The sequence below is a fragment of the Daktulosphaira vitifoliae genome, unplaced genomic scaffold, assembly GCF_025091365.1.
Source record: "Daktulosphaira vitifoliae isolate Bord-2020 unplaced genomic scaffold, ASM2509136v1 Scaffold_4, whole genome shotgun sequence".
Classification (NCBI taxonomy): domain Eukaryota; kingdom Metazoa; phylum Arthropoda; class Insecta; order Hemiptera; family Phylloxeridae; genus Daktulosphaira; species Daktulosphaira vitifoliae.
The window spans coordinates 1,397,716-1,417,763 of NW_026099575.1; the positions used below are offsets into that span (position 1 = coordinate 1,397,716).

The following is a 20,048-nucleotide window of genomic DNA, read 5'->3' on the forward strand; positions in this document are numbered from 1 at the left end:
CCTCAACACGTCTTAAAGTCAACATTATGTCACACTCACGCTCGATTCAGAAAAAATATTTTTTGGAGGAATTATAACTGTTTTATCATTTATAACTCTTAGATATCATTCTATCTAAATAAATAATAAATTAAGAAGAATTTCAAAGCTGCATTAATTTAAATAATTACATACATTAAACTCAACTCAACACATTTTAAAGTTTTTAGCTTTGTTGCGAAGCTGAAAAAATATTAACTCTACAATGATGTGCATTTTTTTAAGTCTGTCCATTCAAATTTTCAGATCTGACTAGACCAATTTTGATGGTTTATGCGTTATAAAAACTGAAAAATAATCTAGCTGAACCTATCAATGCCAAAAATTTGAAAAAAAATACTCCATTTTAGTAATTAAATTAATATCTTAAAATTTTTTTCCTGCATTTCAAAACTGCTATAACTATTTTTAAAAACTTGATCCTAATAAAATTTTAATGAAATATAAAACAAACAATAAGCTTTTGTTTTGCAAGCTTTTTATGAGTATGCTAAACTAAGTACAGAAAGTATTTGAATGTGATCAATCACACATACAAAAAATATTCCAGAAGATCTAACTACTTTTAACCTTTATCAAATTAATGCTCTTGAAGTGTACTATAAAATTAAAAAAAAAACATTGAGTAATTCAATGATAAATTTCTGCTTGGGTACTAAGTTATTGTATTAAAAGGTTTAGCTAAACCATATTTTGAGTTCCTATTGAAAAACTGGTAGTTTTGTTTCCATTTGCAATAAAAGTAGTTTGTATACTTAATATCATATATTGTTTTGTTATGTGAATACTTGCATGAAAAGCACATATAGCACTAAAGGTAAATGACTTTAAGTGTGAAAATGATTCACGAAATTGCACCTAAGTGCAACTAAAATAAAATGTTTAAAGGTTGTAATTGTATTTTTCCTCTTCCATTATATAATACTTTTATATAATAAAATATACAGTTTTCTATACTTTTAACTAATTGGTTAATTTTGTGTTAAGCTCCACATCAGCCTCTATTTACGACTATGTTAAGAACGTAATAGTATGCCTATTTTACGCCTATACTAGGAACTAGCATGGTTCAATACTACATTTAGACCCCTTTTAACCAGATGTATAGATCGAAATTTTTTAGGAAATTATAAAAGTATTTTATTACAAGCAGCTAGCAAAATTGACTTAAATTAAGTTACCTAAAATAGTAAAGTACTCTAAAAATTTTTCCGATTAGCATCAGAAATTTGTGAGCTAATTGTACGAATTTTTTTTGTTTTATTTAATCTCTTATAAATCAATTTTTTTATCAAGAGTACCAGCAAATAAAGCTAACAGAAACAACGGCTTCTATTGTAATTAAAAGCTAGTCTAATAATAAGGGTTAAAATAAATAAATAAATTACAAGTTTCCATACTAATAGTTATTCAATTTGAATATTTTTTTTATAATTTAATAATTTGAAAATCAAAACATAAACATAAAGCCATTATGAAATAAATCTACCAAAAGCAATATATTATTCATATCTAGTAATGTTATAAACTGCTCGATTTTTGAACCGGACCGAATCAAATTTGGAGTTTTCGATTTGGAATGAATACGAATACAAAAATCATGTATTAGAATATAAAATTTGCATACAATTTAACATGACCATCGAAAAATAACGAGCGGTCATGTACATTTATATGTCCGTTCATTATTTCCTGTTTTTGGGTACATCAATGCATCCGAAAATGGAGCGAAATTCAATAGAGATGTTAATCATTAAGTCTATAGCGATTTTCACTACTAATAAATGCATGCAAACAAAAAAAACAACCCACTTATAAGGGAGGGTAATTGTTATTTAATTTTGGAAACTTCTAAACATTCGCCATGTTTTAATTAACGAAAATAGATAATAAATTATCAACATACTTACATTAAAGTGTTTTTTTGATAATTTATGCAATTCCTTAGATTTAAACCTTAACTAGTTTACTAATCCAAAATGATTGTAGTCGAGTTGACTTAGTTAGGTTTTTTCTCTTTAAATCCATAACATTATAAAAATATTGTTATTATAAGAGCGCTCAATCATAAGTTTTTGTAAAGTACCAGTATTGACAACAGGCGAAGTATTAGCAACTGATAATTAGATAACTAACTAACGTAATAATGGCTAGCGTATTATCTAAATACTCGTCCAGAATTGACAGTCAGTACTTGGCTGTCATTGCAATCAGAATATTGGTTATACATAATTAAAATATTGGTCCAGTAATGGAAGCCATTACTGTGTTAGAACTGCCAGTGTTGGTGTAGTACTGCGCTTGTTGTTAATTTCTGATTAGGTGGTATCGACTTTTGTCCTTCATGTACACGTCTAATATATTTTATATTCAATCAAAATACTTGACAATAATTGAATTTCCTATATAAAGCTCCTTATTACACTAACGTATTTATTGTGTTAAATCACATAAAAAAATATAAGAATAACTTAGTTCAAACAGGACCTGACGTAATGGACATCAGTACATTGGTTTTCTAAAATAGTCAATGCTAAAAATTGAGAAATGAGTTTCTTTACACCTAAATATTCGTAATTTTAAGACACAATTTTTTTTTTTTTTTTTAGCAAAAATAACGAAAATTCAATACATTTTATAATAAACGTAATTATTTATATCCATGAATTAAGTTGATATATTTTTGTATATGTTTATAGCATTTCCATAAAAAGCATACAAAAAGAAAGCTATTGTTTCTTTTATATCCTATTAAAACTTCAAATGGATCTGTATATTAATTATTATTATATTTTGGAAGAGAAAACATAATTTTTAAAAAATGTGAGAAAAAAATATTTACATTGTACACTTGAGATTTTAATATTACTTTGAACAACTTAATATTTACAGAGTGATCCAAATTTAGCAGTACACTCATTTTCCAAGAATCTAATAATAAATCAGGTAATAAAATTATCAGAATCTGATCATTTTTAATTTTTGTAAAGAGAAATTTTTAAATTAGAATAATCCAACTTTGCTTTATATATTTTTGTATAAATATTCAATATTAATTTTTCAATAAACGAGATACTATTCATAAAATTTACTTATTCTATTTATGAGAGATTTCAATTTTAAAGAAAATTTTTTTAGTTAAAAGTAAAATCTAATCTTCTCTGAGTACTTTTATTCATTTAAACTTTCATTTCTAATACTTAATATTCAACATTACAAAATCGCATTCGATGTAATTTAAGAACTACAAATTATATTTCTTCTCTTTAATTCCTCTTATACGTAGGTCTCCTATCTCTGGGGCGAATTGTTACTGGATATCCATGGACACTTCTCATAAGTAAATCAAGTTTTAATTTAATATCAGACATTTTGCATTCTGTATGCACACTATAATTTCGCAGGAAGGTTGATATCAAAACTTTCATTGACAACATTGCATATTTAGATCCTAAAAGTTTAGTTAAATTTAAAAATGTTTATACATTTATAAAATTTATAAGATCAGTAGTTAATACATTACCTATACAACCTCTTGGTCCACCACTAAAAGCAATAAAACTGTACTTGTGTCGTTTAGCTACTTGTTCCGGGTCAAAATTACCCGGATTGTAGGACCAAGGATTTGGATATAGTTCAGGTAAATGATGGGTTGCTATTGGTGGTATTATAACTGTAGTTCCTTTTGGTATCGAGTAATTTGCTATCAAAAATATTACTTTTAAGGCTCAATTTTTTTTACAATAACTGTCTCCTTACTTATTTTAACATCATCTTGTAAACGTCTCAATATTATAGGGCCTACGGGATATAACCGAAGAGTTTCTTTAATACACTGTTCTAAATACACAAATTTAACCGTATCTTCAATTGTCACTGTTTGGTCACCATCTCCCATTTCTTGATAGATCTCATCGTAAACTTTGTCCTTTAATAAATAAACTATGTAAAGTAAATAGTACATAAAAATAAAACTTATAAAATACTTGTATATCTTGATGAATTGCTAACATTAAAATGCAAAAACAGTTGGTAATAGCACTTGTTTCACTACCCTATTTAAAAAAAATATCATGTTATTGCGATCATATTAAAATGTATTTAAATGATGTATACCCCAATCATCATCGTAACAACCTCGTCCCTAATTTCTTCATTTGAAAAATTTGCACCAGCTTCATTTAATTCAAGCAATGTATCCAAAAAAACTTTTAAACGTTTTTCTGAGAACAAAAAATTCAACAATAATCACCTAATAGTAAATATTAATAATAAAAATAAGTACTTTTATCATCAGTGAAGTCAATTTCATTAGGCTTGTTTTTTATTTTCTGAGCAAATTCAACTTTTTTATCTTGAATTAACTATAATAACAACGTAAACACGTAAAAAATTATTAAATAATTCTATCACTTTTTAAGTTTCAATATATATATATACATGCCTTCATGAAAACACGGAAATATGTAAATATATTTTAAATAATACAACAATTCACTAAAGCCTTAACATATTTATAACGAAGAGTATTATTTATTAAAGAACAAATTGATGTTTTTAGTATTTTATCTCATTTTATAATACGAAATTTACCATTAATAATAGTATTATTAAATAACTAAATAGACATAACTCTATACAACTTTGGACATAAGTTATTCGTTTTTAATGATTAATAGGCGTCATAACAGGCACACCCAACCTGATTTTTAGTGGCTCACAAATATTAAATATTTTTATCCAATAAATGAAAATTATTTTTAAAAAATAAGACCTTTAATCAAAATTATTAAAAATTTTTAGTTTGACTCTTCTTAAAAATAAATTATATGATACCACGGAATACGAGTATTCGTAGTATGATTAGTATTTTTTAACGTAGTATTTTTACAAAAGCTAATTATTCACAAAAATGAGGTTTAATTATTACTTAAAATATTTATAAAGTACATAATCACTATTGTCTGACAAAAGTTGACAAGTCGATTTTATTGGAAAAATATGTTTACACTTCAAAATTTTTATTTGGATTTATCGTCGGGAAATTATGTGCTTATCCCCAAAAATTGCTAAAATTAAAATATTAGCCTTTTAAAAAGTAGCCATGAAAGTGTATAATTATATGAAATTGGTCATATTATATAGTCTCACTTGGCTTGGTAGTTTATGCAACGTTTTGTAAATCTGGTGTAAGCCTGTAATTTTTCCATAAATATAAAAAACAAAATCAGGATACAACCACGGTTTATAAATTCTCATTGAATCCAATTCAGAAGCTCTAGAAAAAAATAATTCAGTATTGCAATATTTCATACTATAAAACGGAAAAATCAATATGTTACTTTGTTAAAGCTTCGGCGAATTCAGATTCACTATTATGTTGTGTACCGAGATTATACCCCATTGCAGTTTCTGTAAAACGACAATTATATATTAATAGTTAAATATATATATATGATATAAACCATGTTAAACGAAGAAAATGTATCATGACTTGCGTTTTAAAAGTGACAAATAATTATGTAATTAATATAGATATTATTTCCAAAAAATATTTGCTAAGACAAACATATGTAATATATTACATATAATTCCGCCTTCCTAAATTTTGTCTTTATAATAATATATGTAATTTTTTTGAAAATTTGGGAAGCTAATTATGAAATTGGAAAGGCTAAGTCTTTCCAAGTCTCCACCCCTCCAAACCAAACCTCCATCCTAAAAAAATTAATGAAAATTTATAAAATAAAATTTTATTAAGAGACAATCACCACTAAATGTTTTATAATATTTATTTGCTGATTATTTATTATTAAAATATCTTTTTACGAAATTACAGATATTCATTGAGAGAAGCAAGTTTCTTAATATATCACCAATCTAATATATGTGTTACGGTCGAAATATATGAATAGATTATTGTCATTGCTTGTTAGACCTTGTTATTTGTGCGTTCTGACTATACCTAATAACGCAAAAATGAAAACAGATAAACTTCTTAAAATAAAGATTGAAAAGATAAACGCTACTCTGAAGGCAATAAACATTAAAACTTTTCATTAAATCATTTTTATTTAAAAATATTTTTGTTTTACATTTCATAAGTATATAACTAGCTCTTAAGCTCCTATATAATGTATAATCTTACATAAGCATTTATAAGGAGTGAGCAATATGTTAGAAGACGTATTTAATAGGTTCCTCACTATGACCACTCCTTTCATCAATGTCATATCAAAAAAATTTTATTTTTAGAATATTTTTTTAAAATTATAAATTAATTTAAATGTAATAGAAGTAAACAATTTAACCAGGTCTCAAGCGTATTTTAAAGTTAATTTTAGTTATAGCGATTTCACTAAGATATACTACTCTTTTAGGGCATTTGGATAACAAGCATAATTCAATAAATTAATAATTTGGGATATGACATTGTTAAAAGGAGTGAACATTACATGAATTGTATTACTTATTTGCTTTGAAAATTCAACTTACGGCAAATTATATCTAACGAAGTAGAAGCAATGTAGTCCCATATATCGAATGGTTCATTTTTTCCTAGTTCTTTTTTTAGATTTTTAACAAAAATAGCATTTTTTTCATTAAATACCGGAAAAAATTGATCAAGTAAATTAGCATTGAAAACAGGAGTAATAATTCGTCGATGTCTTCGCCATTTATCAACTAAAGCAAATAAAAAATAATTATTTAATTTATAACTTACAAACTTTTAATTGAGGTGAAAATAAAATAAATGTGTACAACAAAAGTCACAGTAAATAAAATATAACTATTTGATAAAGTACCATAAATAACTACAATGTTTAATAAGGAGTCACGAATTAATTATTGAGGGCCAGCAGAACATGATTTTCATTTCATGTCTATGTTAGGGGTCACTAAGATATTAAATACCCAAAAAGAGGATTGCATTAGTAAAAAGACAGAGATACACTGGCTGTCATTAAGATTTAATAGATCGTTACAATTTTTTTCTTGTTTATGATATATTATAATTATATATTATAAGCAATAATTATTGTTTACAATAAATGATTCATATTATTACTCTATACAAAGTGATCGGTTAATCATAAAACACTCGATTACTCTCAACAAAGTAAATACAATATTGAAAAAATAATAATTTCTTTTAGTTGTATAAATATCCTAATTTATCAGCTAATAATTACTTTTATGAATCATCCCTTATAACATTTAGGGGTGTCAATTTTTTTTTTAACGGCAACATACATATTTAACCAGCTTATAAAATAGAAAATAACTGGTTGTTAACAATTTTTGAACCAGTATTTCAGAAGTTATTAACAAACAAGTAATGACTGGTAATAAGTAATGGATGCTATTATTTTGATCATTAGTCCTTGCTCGGTCGTATTCTTTGTCTCGTCTATACAGAGTGATTGAAATCTGGCAAGACACTCATTTTCTCAGAAAATATTGAGAATTTTAAATTTTATTATAGAGAAAAAATACCAAGTTCAAAAAACTCTACAATAATATAAAGTCAAACCGTTATTTTTTTCGTACCTTTAAGGATAAAAACCCTTATTTATAATTTTCTTAAATGGGAACCCTTATTTTTAACTTTATAATATGATAGAAAAAAAAATTACAAACAATTTTGTTCTTATAATTTTTTTTATCCGATTAACCGTTCGTCCGTTACAGCTTGTTAAAGTTAAGTGATTTTAGGCCAAATTTCTATTGTCATTTTACTGTATTAAATACAGAAGTCATTTTTTTTATTTTCTGTTGTATAAACCAAATTTTATTAATCAAGTTATGACAGGTAAATTAGCTATAAAAATTTACAACGCACTAAATGAGTGATAACAATAATAGATTCAAACCGGGTTTTAGGTGTTAAGTCTATGTTTTTGTAAGAATTTAAAAAAATTATAAATAAACATTTTTATCCCTGAAGGGGTAAAAAAAAAATTTATTTAAGTTCATATTATTGTAGAGTTTTATAATAACATTTCTTTTTACAAAAATTTTAAATTCTCAATAGTTTCTGAGAAAATAAGTGTCTTACCAGATTTCGATCGCTCTGTATATAAGAGATGATTCAAAAAAGTAATTATTAGCTGATAAATCTAGAAATATACGTAACTAAAGATATCAACAATTTTGTCCAATATTGTATTTATTTTGAAGATATTCTCGTGGTTTATTATCCTCTATATAGGGTAATTAAATAGTAAAAATTTATAAAATATAATTTTTTTTTACTTGGCGCAGAAAATAGACCTTCACCAACAGTATTGACAAAAAACTTGTAAAAGTCATCTTTTTCCAGAGCTTTAGAGCTATTTAATACAATCTATAAATCAAAATTATTTTTAAAAAAAGATTCATTATGTAATTTTTGATAAAATAAATGTTCTAATGATAAGATATCGACATAACAATGATATGTGAATAATTGTTTATTTAATATATTTCAGTAAATACAATAGGTTAGATAAACAAACAATTAATATACAAATAAAAAAAAATGATGTTTCTCTTCAGCACCTTTTATACACTGTACTATATGGTATTTTTATGATGAGTAGTACAGATAAGATAGTAATTATAGTACATATTATAACGTACCTACTCTGCATCTAAATATAAAAATGATTGTAGCTTAATAATTAATTTCCAAAAATGAGTTTAAACCTGTTTAATTTTATATAAGAATTAATTGCTTGTAATTAATATTTATATTTAAATTAATAGATTTAAACTAAAAAATATTAAAATTATTTTTTACATCAAATTTGTTTGATAGAAAATACAAAAAAGAAAAATATCTTTGGTAATAAAAAATTAAAAAATGGTAGCACAGTAGAATTAAGGCACAGTGTTGATGTGTCATAGTTAAGATAAGTTTAGATGATATTTGACAATGATAAAAAACTTCGATGCAAACCTGTAGAAAGTTATTAATTTAAAAAAATTAGTGGATTATTCCAAAAGCAATATCAAATTTCTTTTTCATAATTATATCCTGTACTTCTTAGATTCATAAATACTAATTATAGTAATTAAATTTAATACTAAATTGATAATCAATAATTTAATATGGTAATTTTTATGGATAAATTTAAAAAAAATTATAAAGTATGAATGTGTTTAAGCTTTCGTGGATTGCCATATTGCTAAACATTTATGGATGTACCCACGTTTTCAGTAATGATCAGACATTTCGGACTTGTTGCAGAGCCAATCTTCAGAGTGATAGTTACTCTGATAGTAACTTACACTATCAGAGTTTAGTTCACAGTATAATAACAACCACAAGCTGTATCTATCGCTCTGGAGATTGACTCAAGTCTGAAACGTCAGTTCATAACTGAAAACTTGGGTATGTCCGTAAACATTTCAAGTAATAATAAAGTAGTTGTTATTTTTATAAAAAAAAATGAAGATCTTAATGCAGTACTTTTCAAAAAAGTTTCATTTTTTTCTTATGAATAAATTAACTACGATGAATTTTCATCAGAAACCAAAATATACTTTTCTTAACCCATTTTTGATGCAATTTTAAATGTGCTATTATATTTTTTCTATCAAACTCTTTTTTAAAATTATTACTAATTAATAAAAAACAAATAATTACACATAAAAAAAATTTATAAAAAAATATTTTTTTTAATTATTATTGATTTAAATTATTAATATGTTAAAACACAATTTGTGTTAAATTTCAATTGTTATGTCACTTTTAACTTGTTTTTTATGTTGATTTTTACAAAAGTTTATAAAAAAAAATTCAACTTTTTTTTTTATTCAACTTGATCAGATATTCAACAAAATATATCCAAAAAGTGGGTTGTACCTAAGTAATTTACATAAAATAAATTATTCTGGTTCATTTATTTTTCAAAATATTATGGCCGTATAATAAAAAAAGTTTTAAAAATGTCAAAAAAACCGATTTTTAAAATTGTAATTTTTTTGAGAATTACCCTAATTTATAGAGAATGAAAGAAAATTTTTAAATTTTGAGAGTAATGTCTATGACTAGATACGTTTTGTTTTCTTTTTACGTATTGTTGAAAGAAATTGGTTCAATGAGAGCTGAGAAAAAGTAGTGACAGACACAAAAAACCCAGCACAGAGGGGTCGCGGCACATTGGTGACGTGGCATAGTTGGATCAAGTATAATGATATCTGACAGTGATTAAAATCACTATAAAAAAAAAACGCTTCGATGCAAATCTTTAGATTGTGTTTAATTTTAAAAAAATTGGTGCATTATTCCAAAAGCTACATGATCTGCTAGTTCCTTATTAATATCTTGATTAAGATAAAGTATGTCGAATGAAAAAGGGATTATTAAAAAATATTATTTTTCATAAAAAAATTGTGTTGATACACTTTTCAATAAGTTATAGCATTATAAAGTTAAAAATATAAAAAATAAAATCGAGAATTTTCACACGAAAATAGTATTCGGTAGCCATTTTTGCCATGAAGACAAGTCTAGAGGTCAATTTTTTTTTTTTAATTAAAGTACATTACATTAGCTTTAATTTAAGATATATATAAAAGTGTCAGACCTTCCGGAACATTTTCAAAAGTTAATTTTTTGTGAAAAAGTTGTCATTTTAAATCCCCCCCCGTGGGCAGGTTATGTGTCATATTTACAAAAAAAATATACCAAATGATAGGTAAGGACATCAAGCATCTATAACAAAAAAAATTATATTGATATGTTCATTTTTGAAAAAGTTACGACAGATTTAGTAAAAAAAATTTCGAAAATTTCGAAAATTAGCGATTTTTAAATTTGTAATTTTTTTGGAGGTTTCCTTCACTTACGGAAAACGAGGGAAATTTTTTTCAATTTTTGAGGGTAATATCTTCGACTTGATACGATTTGTGATTTTTTGACCTATCGTTGAAAGAAAATAAAATATATTTGACAATAATTAAAATTACCATCGTAAAACATCATTACGCATGTAAAACATTTAAAAAAATAACTGGTATAAATTGTTTTTGACAATATGTGTAGCTTACTTAAAATTGATAAATCGCCAGAGTGTTCCCCTTTTTTTAATTAAACATTAAATTAAACAAACTCTAATTTGAAATAATCTAAATAATGGAAATATTCCATTACTATAGAAAATATTACAAAATCGGCAATTTCCACCTAAAATTGACTTAATACTCAATAACTCAAGAAATAGATTTTGTAAGAAAAAGAAAAAGGTTCTTATGACTATTTTAATTATTTATGAAATAAAAATACGATTTGTACATAATGGTTTAATTTGTCGAATAAAGTTTAGAATTAAGATAGAAATTTACATTTTGGTAAATTAGAAATTTCACGTAACTTGTAAAATAAATTAAATAATTATTCATACTTGTAAATCTTCAGGTTTAATTACATTAACGGCTAATGTAGATCCCAACCATATTTTAAATGGTTCTGGACCATAAAATTCATACAATTTTATTATTCTCTCCATTATCTCTAAAAAAAAAATTTTTACAGTTAAGGTAGAATGAGGTAATTATAAATAAATGTGGTTATTGTAAACACACTTTTAAAAATAAATGCAAGTTTTTATTTCGAATTAGCGTTTAATATGATAGCAACTTACATAAGAACCACAACTTTTCAATCTAAAATAAAATCTGCTATATATTCAATAAAAAAAAATTTACAATTATTCCATTCGTTAGTATTTAACACATTTCACTCTAATATTGAAATAACATTATAACAAATTTTGATGTATTAATTTGTATGCTTAAAAACAATTTTCCGAATACACAAAGTCAAAGAGATATGTGTTAATATAGTTAAAACTAATTTTGAATATGGACTGCATATTATATACGTGTTCAGACCACTTTTAACTCGTTGCCAGTGATTCCTTTGACAGCAATATTCATAAAGAAAATGAAGTGATGAAATAAAAAAAAAAAAGAGTCCAAAATATAAAATTTTGTAAATATTTTTTTACTTTTATAATGATATTCTGGCTATGCCACTGCGCACTCCTTTAATCTATTCATACGTTTGAAAAATCACATCAACTTTTTAAAAATAGTTTTTAGGAAAAAAAAATTAGAATCTATCTCCCCTCGAGCAAAAAAAAATATTTTTTAAAGCTCTTTCTACAGAGCTTTCAATTTTGTTTCAATTTTTATGTTATTCTTACGTTGAGGTGTTCCAATAAATTCCAATCCTGTACCAATTAGTGGATATGACGGAGGTCCTGGCAATGTAGCAGCTAACGCATCAATAAATCTACGATTCCATTTAATATTACACCAAACAATCACAAGGAATACTATGATACCATATCCAATCAACTCGGCTCTTGCTAACCGAAATTCACCTGCTATACTAAAAGATGATCTAGAAATATCTTGCGACATTTCCATACTAAACAAATAAAAATATTATTAGATTATCATTTTAATAGCCGTTTTTATCTTGATATCGTATAAATAATATGTAGCTTGATAGCTTCAAAAACTACCACCTAAACAATTTATTATGACCCTAAGTAGAGCAAAATATGTTTACTTCTTTATATAAATAATTGCAAAATAATATTCACTTAAATAAACATTTTTACATGTAAAAAATTTACGTTAACACAATTTATTCAAATATACTCATTGAAAAGATCCTTAATTTTCAACTTCAAAATATTTAATCAGGCCTACCATTTGGTTTGATTATGACATCAATATTCGCAGGTACACAGCATTGTTATTATCAATGGTAATAAGGCACATTGTTGTGAGTTTATAAATACACTAACTGATAATATAAAAAGTTTATCTATTGATAGTCATAATTGATGATAAACAATCCGTGACTGTGACATAAAAGTCATAAAAATCAATTAGCTACCTGAATTTGTAATCCATTGTGTATTATACATGTATATTAACTCAAAAATTTGAAACTTTAAATGTTTATTTCTAATAAACGAATTAAGTTATATTAAAAATTCAAATGCCATTTACTATTAAATTTAAAACTCAAACATTTTATTAAATTCAAAATATGTGTTCCCATTTTAAAAAACAAAGTTGAGATCCTTACAAGGCATAAGGGATGAACTTAAAAAGTATTACATAGTTAATAATTCAAGAATAATGTGTAACTAAAAATAACCAAAAAAAAAGTTTAAATTATATTTATTCTGTAATTAACTGAGTGGATTATGATAAAAAATCATCCTGTATATAAAAGTGTCAGACTTTCCAGAACACTTTCAAAAATTAAGTTGAAAAAGTTGTCATTTTAAATACCCCCTGTGGGCAGGTAAAGGATCAGATTTATAAAAAAATATAACAAATGATAGGTAAAAACATCATGCATCTATAAAAAAAAAATTATACTGATTTGGTCATTTTTAATAAATTTACGACAGTTATAAGTAAAAAAAATTGAAAAAATGTCGAAAATTAACGATTTTTTTGGAGATTTCTCCAATATCTCCGTAAATGGGGGAAATTTTTTCAATTTTTGAGGGTAATATCTTCGACTAGATACGATTTGCGATCTTTTAACGTATCGTTGAAAGAAATTGGTTCAATGAGAGCTGAGAAAAAGTGGTAACAGACACAGAAAAAAATATAAAAAAAATCATAGTAAAACTAATAACTTCTCAGCTTCGCATCAAAACTAAAAAACGGTTATTATATCTTATAGTATCAAACAAAATTTTATTTTCTAGATTTAAATTTTAAATTAGATTTTAATTTAGAAAGATGATAATAATTATATATGCACGTAATTGTATAGTCGATACATCAAAAATTATTTTAATATTTAGCAGAGTAAAAAACGTGGAACAGGACTGTAAATTACTTTAATTTTGTTCGAGTCATTTTAAAGAGTCTTAAGTTTATGCAACTTAGTCATAGGATTATATAGTAAACAATTACTATATAATTTATATATACTATATACGAGGTGTGACAATAAAATAACGAGACTTTTTTAATAAAAGTTATTTATTTTAAAAATTTTACAATTTAATGATTGTCACCTTCAAAGTACCTTCCCTCAGCATCAACACACTGTTGCATACGTCGCTGCCATTCTTGAAAACAATATTGCCAATCGCTTTCAGTTAGCCCTTTTAGAAGTTCTGCCGTTTTCATTTTTACGTCATCAACCGTTTGAAAATGGGTTCCTTTTAAAAAACTTTTAATTTTTGGGAATAAGAAGAAGTCACAAAAAGTAAGGTCTGGCGAGTACGGGNGAAGTCACAAAGAGCAAGGTCTGGCGAGTACGGGGGATATTGAAGTATAGAAATATTTTTTTCAGTTAAAAAACTTTGAATTGAAAATGCACTGTGAGCTGGAGTATTGTCTTGGTGAAGAACCCAGCCATTCTTCCACAGATCTGGTCGCTTTTTTCTAACACGTTCTCTTAATTTAATTAATACATCTTTATAATAATATTGGTTGACAGTTTGCCCATTAGGAACCCATTCAGCAAAAATTATTCCCTTAATGTCAAAGAAAACAATGAGCATTGCTTTGAATTTCGACATGCTCATTCGTGCTTTCTTCATTCTTGGGGAAGTCGATGTCTTCCAATGCATAGATTGCCTTTTAGTTTCAGGATCATATGTAAAAATCCACGTTTCATCACACGTAATGATATTATTTATAAAAGATGGATCATCTTTGATAATTTTTAAGGTGCCAGAACAAATTTCTTTGCGATTGAATTTTTGATCAATCGTCAAATTTTTAGGGACCATTTTAGCACACAATTTTTTTATATTTAAATTTTCAACTAAAATTTTACGAACACTGTCTCTATCAATATTTACCATTTCTTCTACAGCTCTAACACTTAATCGACGATCTTGCCGAATAATTTTGTCGATTTTTTTAACTTTTTCGTTTATTGAACATGTGGTAGGACGTCCAGAATGATCATCGTCTTCCACGTCCTCTCTTCCATTGCAAAACCGTTTATGCCATTCAAAAACGCGAGCTCTTGATAAACATTCTTCACCATAAACTTCACATAACATACGAAATGATTCTGCGGCAGTTTTTTTTAATTTAACAAGAAATTTAATGTTAAAACGTTGTTCGATTTTCATATCTAACATTTTTCGGCAGTATAGTCGACTTTGCACTAATAACAAGGTTACTAACGTATAAGAAAGTTAACCGATTTCATCATTGTTTATAGTACTTTTAGATAAGTGTTTCCTAATCATATTTCAATAATAGTTTTATAGATAACGTTAATAGTTTAGGATATATTTAGAAAGTCTCATTATTTTATTGTCACACCTCGTATATACAGAGTGGCCCATCACTCACTGACAATTTAAATAACTTTTGATCCAGTTAATATTTTTAGCTGATTTTTTTTTTAAATAATAGTTATACGTTAGGACTATAGCTATATCTCAATAATTAATTTTTTTACATTTTATTAAAAACATTAATTATTTTTAAATTTTAAATAAAATGTAAAAAAAAAATCTAAGATAGCTATTTTGTAGAGTAGAATTTAAGAAAAATTTTAGTAAAAAAATATCTTATTAATATTCAATAGTAAATATTCTGTAGGGTTTTGAAGTTTATGAATATTTGAATTTTTACAAACTTCAAAACCCAACAGAATATTTACTATTGAATATTAATAAGATATTTTTTTACTAAAATTTTTCTTAAATTCTACTCTACAAAATAGCTATCTTAGATTTTTTTTTTACATTTTATTTAAAATTTAAAAATAATTAATATTTTTAATAAAATGTAAAAAAATTAATTATTGAGATATAGCTATAGACCTAACGTATAACTATTATTTCAAAAAAAAATCAGCTAAAAATATTAACTGGATCAAAAGTTATTTAAGTTGTCAGTGAGTGGTGGGCCACCCTGTATATATAAAATATTTAAAAATATTTTTCGTTTTAGAAGGTTGGATTAAAAACATATTCCTAAATTTTTAAATCACTTAATAATAATTTGTTCTGGCTGATGGTGTGTTAGGATATAATTCGCAGCCGTAGTTATAAATAACGTATATCTCAAACTATTGTATACCCAAATCAACCCAACCCATACCTGCTTGATTTATATTAATTAAGTTGTTTCTCTCTCAAGTTAAAGCAACATTTTTAAAAATTAAAATTTATTCACTTTGCCCAAGTACTCCGGTAAAATTAATATTTTAACTGGTTTCAATTTATTTCAACAAAATTTATCTTATTTTCTTATCTGAGTTCGTTTTTTCGAGAAGTCTCCTAAACATCGGTTCTATATTCTCACTTTACGTGTTTTATTCAGTTATCAGACCTTAAATTATTACTTAACCTTGATAAAAATAAAATGCCTTGACATTACTAGAATAACTAGTTCAACTAGTATTAGAAAAAATGCAAGTTTATTGAGGTAGTAAAGATATATTCAGTATACATCTTCTAAACAATTCTTATTTAATAGAATACTCAACTTGTTTCATGATATGTTGATGAACGTTAACCCTTTTCTATCTCCATCAATTAAATATTGTGTGAACAACAAAAATAATCTTAATAACAATATAATACAAACAAGGTAGGCAAGATATAAAAATAACCGCAATACTGAAACCTGATTTTCTAGAAATTATTTATGCTAGTTCTTATTCATTTGTTAGTTTGCATAAACATGATAAAATCAAAGAAATTATCAACTTTTATTTTCAACACTAATTGAATTTCTATTTAAAAAAAGATACTATACAAAACTATTTTGCTATAAAATATTTTATATGACTAGCTAGAGCAACATAGAACATAGATTACAATTATAATTAAATGAATTAGTGACATGTCCTAACTATTAAAAATAATATAAACATTATAAAATTAATTTAACTAATGATATAATATGATAATATTATAAAGGAACTTGAAATTTTGGCGAAAACTAAACAAAATGATTTATAGTAAAGTGACAAATTTTAATTTTTTAAATAGATATAACCTTATATAAAAATTATATATACCACGTATATTTAAAATTATTTGAAACCCAAATCTTATAAAACAGCTAAAAATTAAAAAAAAATTGCTTGAACTTTTTTTTGAAAAATTAAAAATTTTGAAAATTTAAAGATTTGAAAAATAATAATATTGTAAATAATAACTTTTAAAACTTTAAAGTTCATAATTAAAATGTTTAAAAAAATTTTACATTATTAATTTACATAGAATTTTAATCATTTTTCAGAAGATACTTAAAAATGTCTAAAATCAAAATATTAGTTTTTGGTAAATAGCTAAAAAATATTAGTTTGTACTTTTTAATTAGACGTCAATTAAAAATTGTACAACTTTTTACCTTTTTATATGATTTTTAATAAATTACCCCTAAGGTAGAGATCACTAAAAATTTAATATCTAATTAAAGGGGTCTAAATAACAAAAATCTTTAGAAATAATAGTGGAGTCAAGGGAGGAAGTGGATAAAGAATCTATAGACCGTTTTATCGACCGGGTTAAACTAAATATTTGTACATCAAATTGTATATTTCATTGATAAAAGAGATACATTTATACTATTTAAAACTTTACAATAATAGGTAGATAATTTTTTTTTTTTATTCCTTTAGGAGGAAAAAACTTTAACATTCATTTTCTTAGATAAGAACCCCTATTTTTACCTTGATAGTATAATAGAAAAAAAATTACAAACGATATTGTTTTTATAATTTTTTTTACTGATCATCCATTCGTCTGTTAAAATGTGTTAAAGTTTAGTGTTTTTAAACCAAATTTCTGTCGTTATTCTACTGTTTTGTAACAGAAGTCATTGATTACTATTAATAGACACATACTATTATATTCAATACATCTATCATGCATCGTTGAATGACCAGCATGGAAAAAAGTTTTTAATGACTACAATTAAAATAATTTATTATTCATTGAAACAGATATTGTTGTTTTTGGTATTATGAAAACCAAATTAATGATGGGTTTCTATTTTTAATCCAAATCTTTAAAAAATTTAAAAAACTAACAATTGATCAGATAAAAACAATTATAAGAACAAAATTTATTTTCTAACATAATATCAAAGTAAATATAGAAGTTCTAGTTTAAAAAATAGATGTTAAGGTTTTTTTTATCCTTGATAAAGCAAACTGTTTAACTACATATTATTTTAGAGTTTTTTGAATTTAACAATATTTTCCTTTACAAAAATTAAAAATTTTCATTATTTTCCGAGAAAAAGAATGTCTTATCCTTAATATATTATTCTGTATATAATCTTCCTTAAATTACATAACTCATGTAATAATTAGTATTCTATTACAGTCTAAAAACATTTATATTCTATACTTGAAACGAAACTATACAGTTACTAAAAAGAAAGTACATATACGAAAAATTGCTTCTAATATTTTTTTTTAATTTATAACTTTAAAAATATGAACATGTATTTTTAATAAATAGGTTTTTTGTATGTATTTCCAGGCAATCATTTGATACTTTGAGTTGTATAATATTTAAAATTCTACAACGAACACATTATCCCTAAAATAAAGATTTTTAATCAAATCGACCTTTTTAAATAATGTAAGTTTAATATCAAATTTGAATATTTTTAGTTGTAATTCTTAATATCATCTTATTCTATAATTTCTAAAACAATATTGAATAAATAAAAATGAAAGTTATTTTTATTTTTATGATTGTAATCTAATAAAAACAATTTTATAAATCTAATTATGATGATAAAAAAATAATAATAATATTATATTCAACTAGTTTTTCGTATATCATACAGTTTAAGGTTCAGTTCAAAAATAATACTAAATGTTTTGTATACAAGTGATTGAATATTTTCAATAATATTGAGATTTGGTACAAATCTGTTTTCAATGTATAAAAGAACAGATATTTAAAAATAAACAGAAATATTTTTTAATTTTCTTTGTATTGACTTCGTAGATTTTAAGATAAATTTTAAGAACTTAAAATTTAATACATTATTTTAAATCTCATTTATATTACTATAGCAATTTTTTGAAACATAATATATTAACCAAAATGTATTCATAGTTTAAATTGAATCTTGTATAAATTGTAGTAATTCAACGAACTCATTTGCTCTTAACTTTTACATTTACAAGACATACAAGTTTTATGAATACTTGGACTTCCTCATTATTGTCAATATTTAAAAAATATATTTTATAATGTATCCAAAATAAACTTTATGAAAAAATTCAAGAATTATTTAAAAATATAATTTAGTTAAATAAACACATTTTTGATAAAAAAAATGTATTAAGCAGTTATAAAATGTACCCTTTAATATAAAGTAATAAAGAGTATTTTTTATGTTATAATATATTTTACATTTATAATTTATATTAAATTATTTTTGAAAAATTCATATTTCTAAAAATTACATTTATAAATATAAATTAAATACTTACATGAAAATTTTTATGAGTAGTTGTCTATTGTGTTGATCACTGACTATTTCAAGTACTGAATGAGAATGTCACTTAAGCGCTAAGCAATACTTGTTCGATTCTTTTGCACCCCACTACCACTTTTATTATAATATATAAATTATAATTTATATAAGTTTAATAACAAATCTTTAACTATTACTGATTTTCGGTGTTTTTTTATCGAGACGATCGTGTTTAAAATTTCTCTTGATAAGCGTATTTATGTTGAATGTATTATTTCATCATTTAAATTAATTTTAATATGAAAAATAGAGTGCAACGGAATAAATTTACATGAATAGGGTAATTATAAATACATTTTTCTCACAGAATATTTTGTAGGTTTTATTTATATTGAAAAATTTTGGTCCTTATACGTGTTGCTAAGTTATATATTAAATACAAGGGCGAAATAAAAACAAAACATTTATTTTAAAAAATGCATTTACAATTATCACACTTCGCCCTACTTCTTTATCTTAAAAATCTCACTTAAAAATTTAAATGCCGACTATAGGCG

General features: G+C 24.5%; 1 protein-coding gene across 1 annotated transcript; it reads right to left on the minus strand.

Annotated features, from left to right (window-relative positions):
- Positions 1-3,194: 3,194 nt before the first annotated feature.
- Positions 3,195-19,623, minus strand: LOC126904024 (cytochrome P450 4C1-like). The gene is made up of 13 exons (XM_050682656.1): positions 19,508-19,623; positions 12,234-12,460; positions 11,430-11,539; positions 8,296-8,386; positions 6,535-6,723; positions 5,382-5,451; positions 5,191-5,317; positions 4,325-4,403; positions 4,156-4,262; positions 4,026-4,094; positions 3,799-3,967; positions 3,563-3,742; positions 3,195-3,490 (listed from the first exon to the last, which is right to left on the minus strand). Exons 2-13 carry the CDS (start codon positions 12,457-12,459, stop codon positions 3,306-3,308), a joined length of 1,602 nt encoding a protein of 533 aa, XP_050538613.1. The 5' UTR covers position 12,460; positions 19,508-19,623; the 3' UTR covers positions 3,195-3,305.
- Between the last annotated feature and the right edge of the window lie 425 nt (positions 19,624-20,048).

Excerpts from the sequence above, each read along its gene's own strand:
- LOC126904024 (XM_050682656.1), bottom strand. The coding sequence starts at position 12,459 with ATGGAAATGTCGCAAGATATTTCTAGATCATCTTTTAGTATAGCAGGT. Across the intron at positions 11,540-12,233 it reads ATTTATTGGAACACCTCAAC|AGATAATGGAGAGAATAATA; the intron begins GTAAGAATAACA and ends TTTTTTTTTTAG. Across the intron at positions 6,724-8,295 it reads AGGTCTATTTTCTGCGCCAA|TTGATAAATGGCGAAGACAT; the intron begins GTAAAAAAAAAT and ends TATTTGCTTTAG.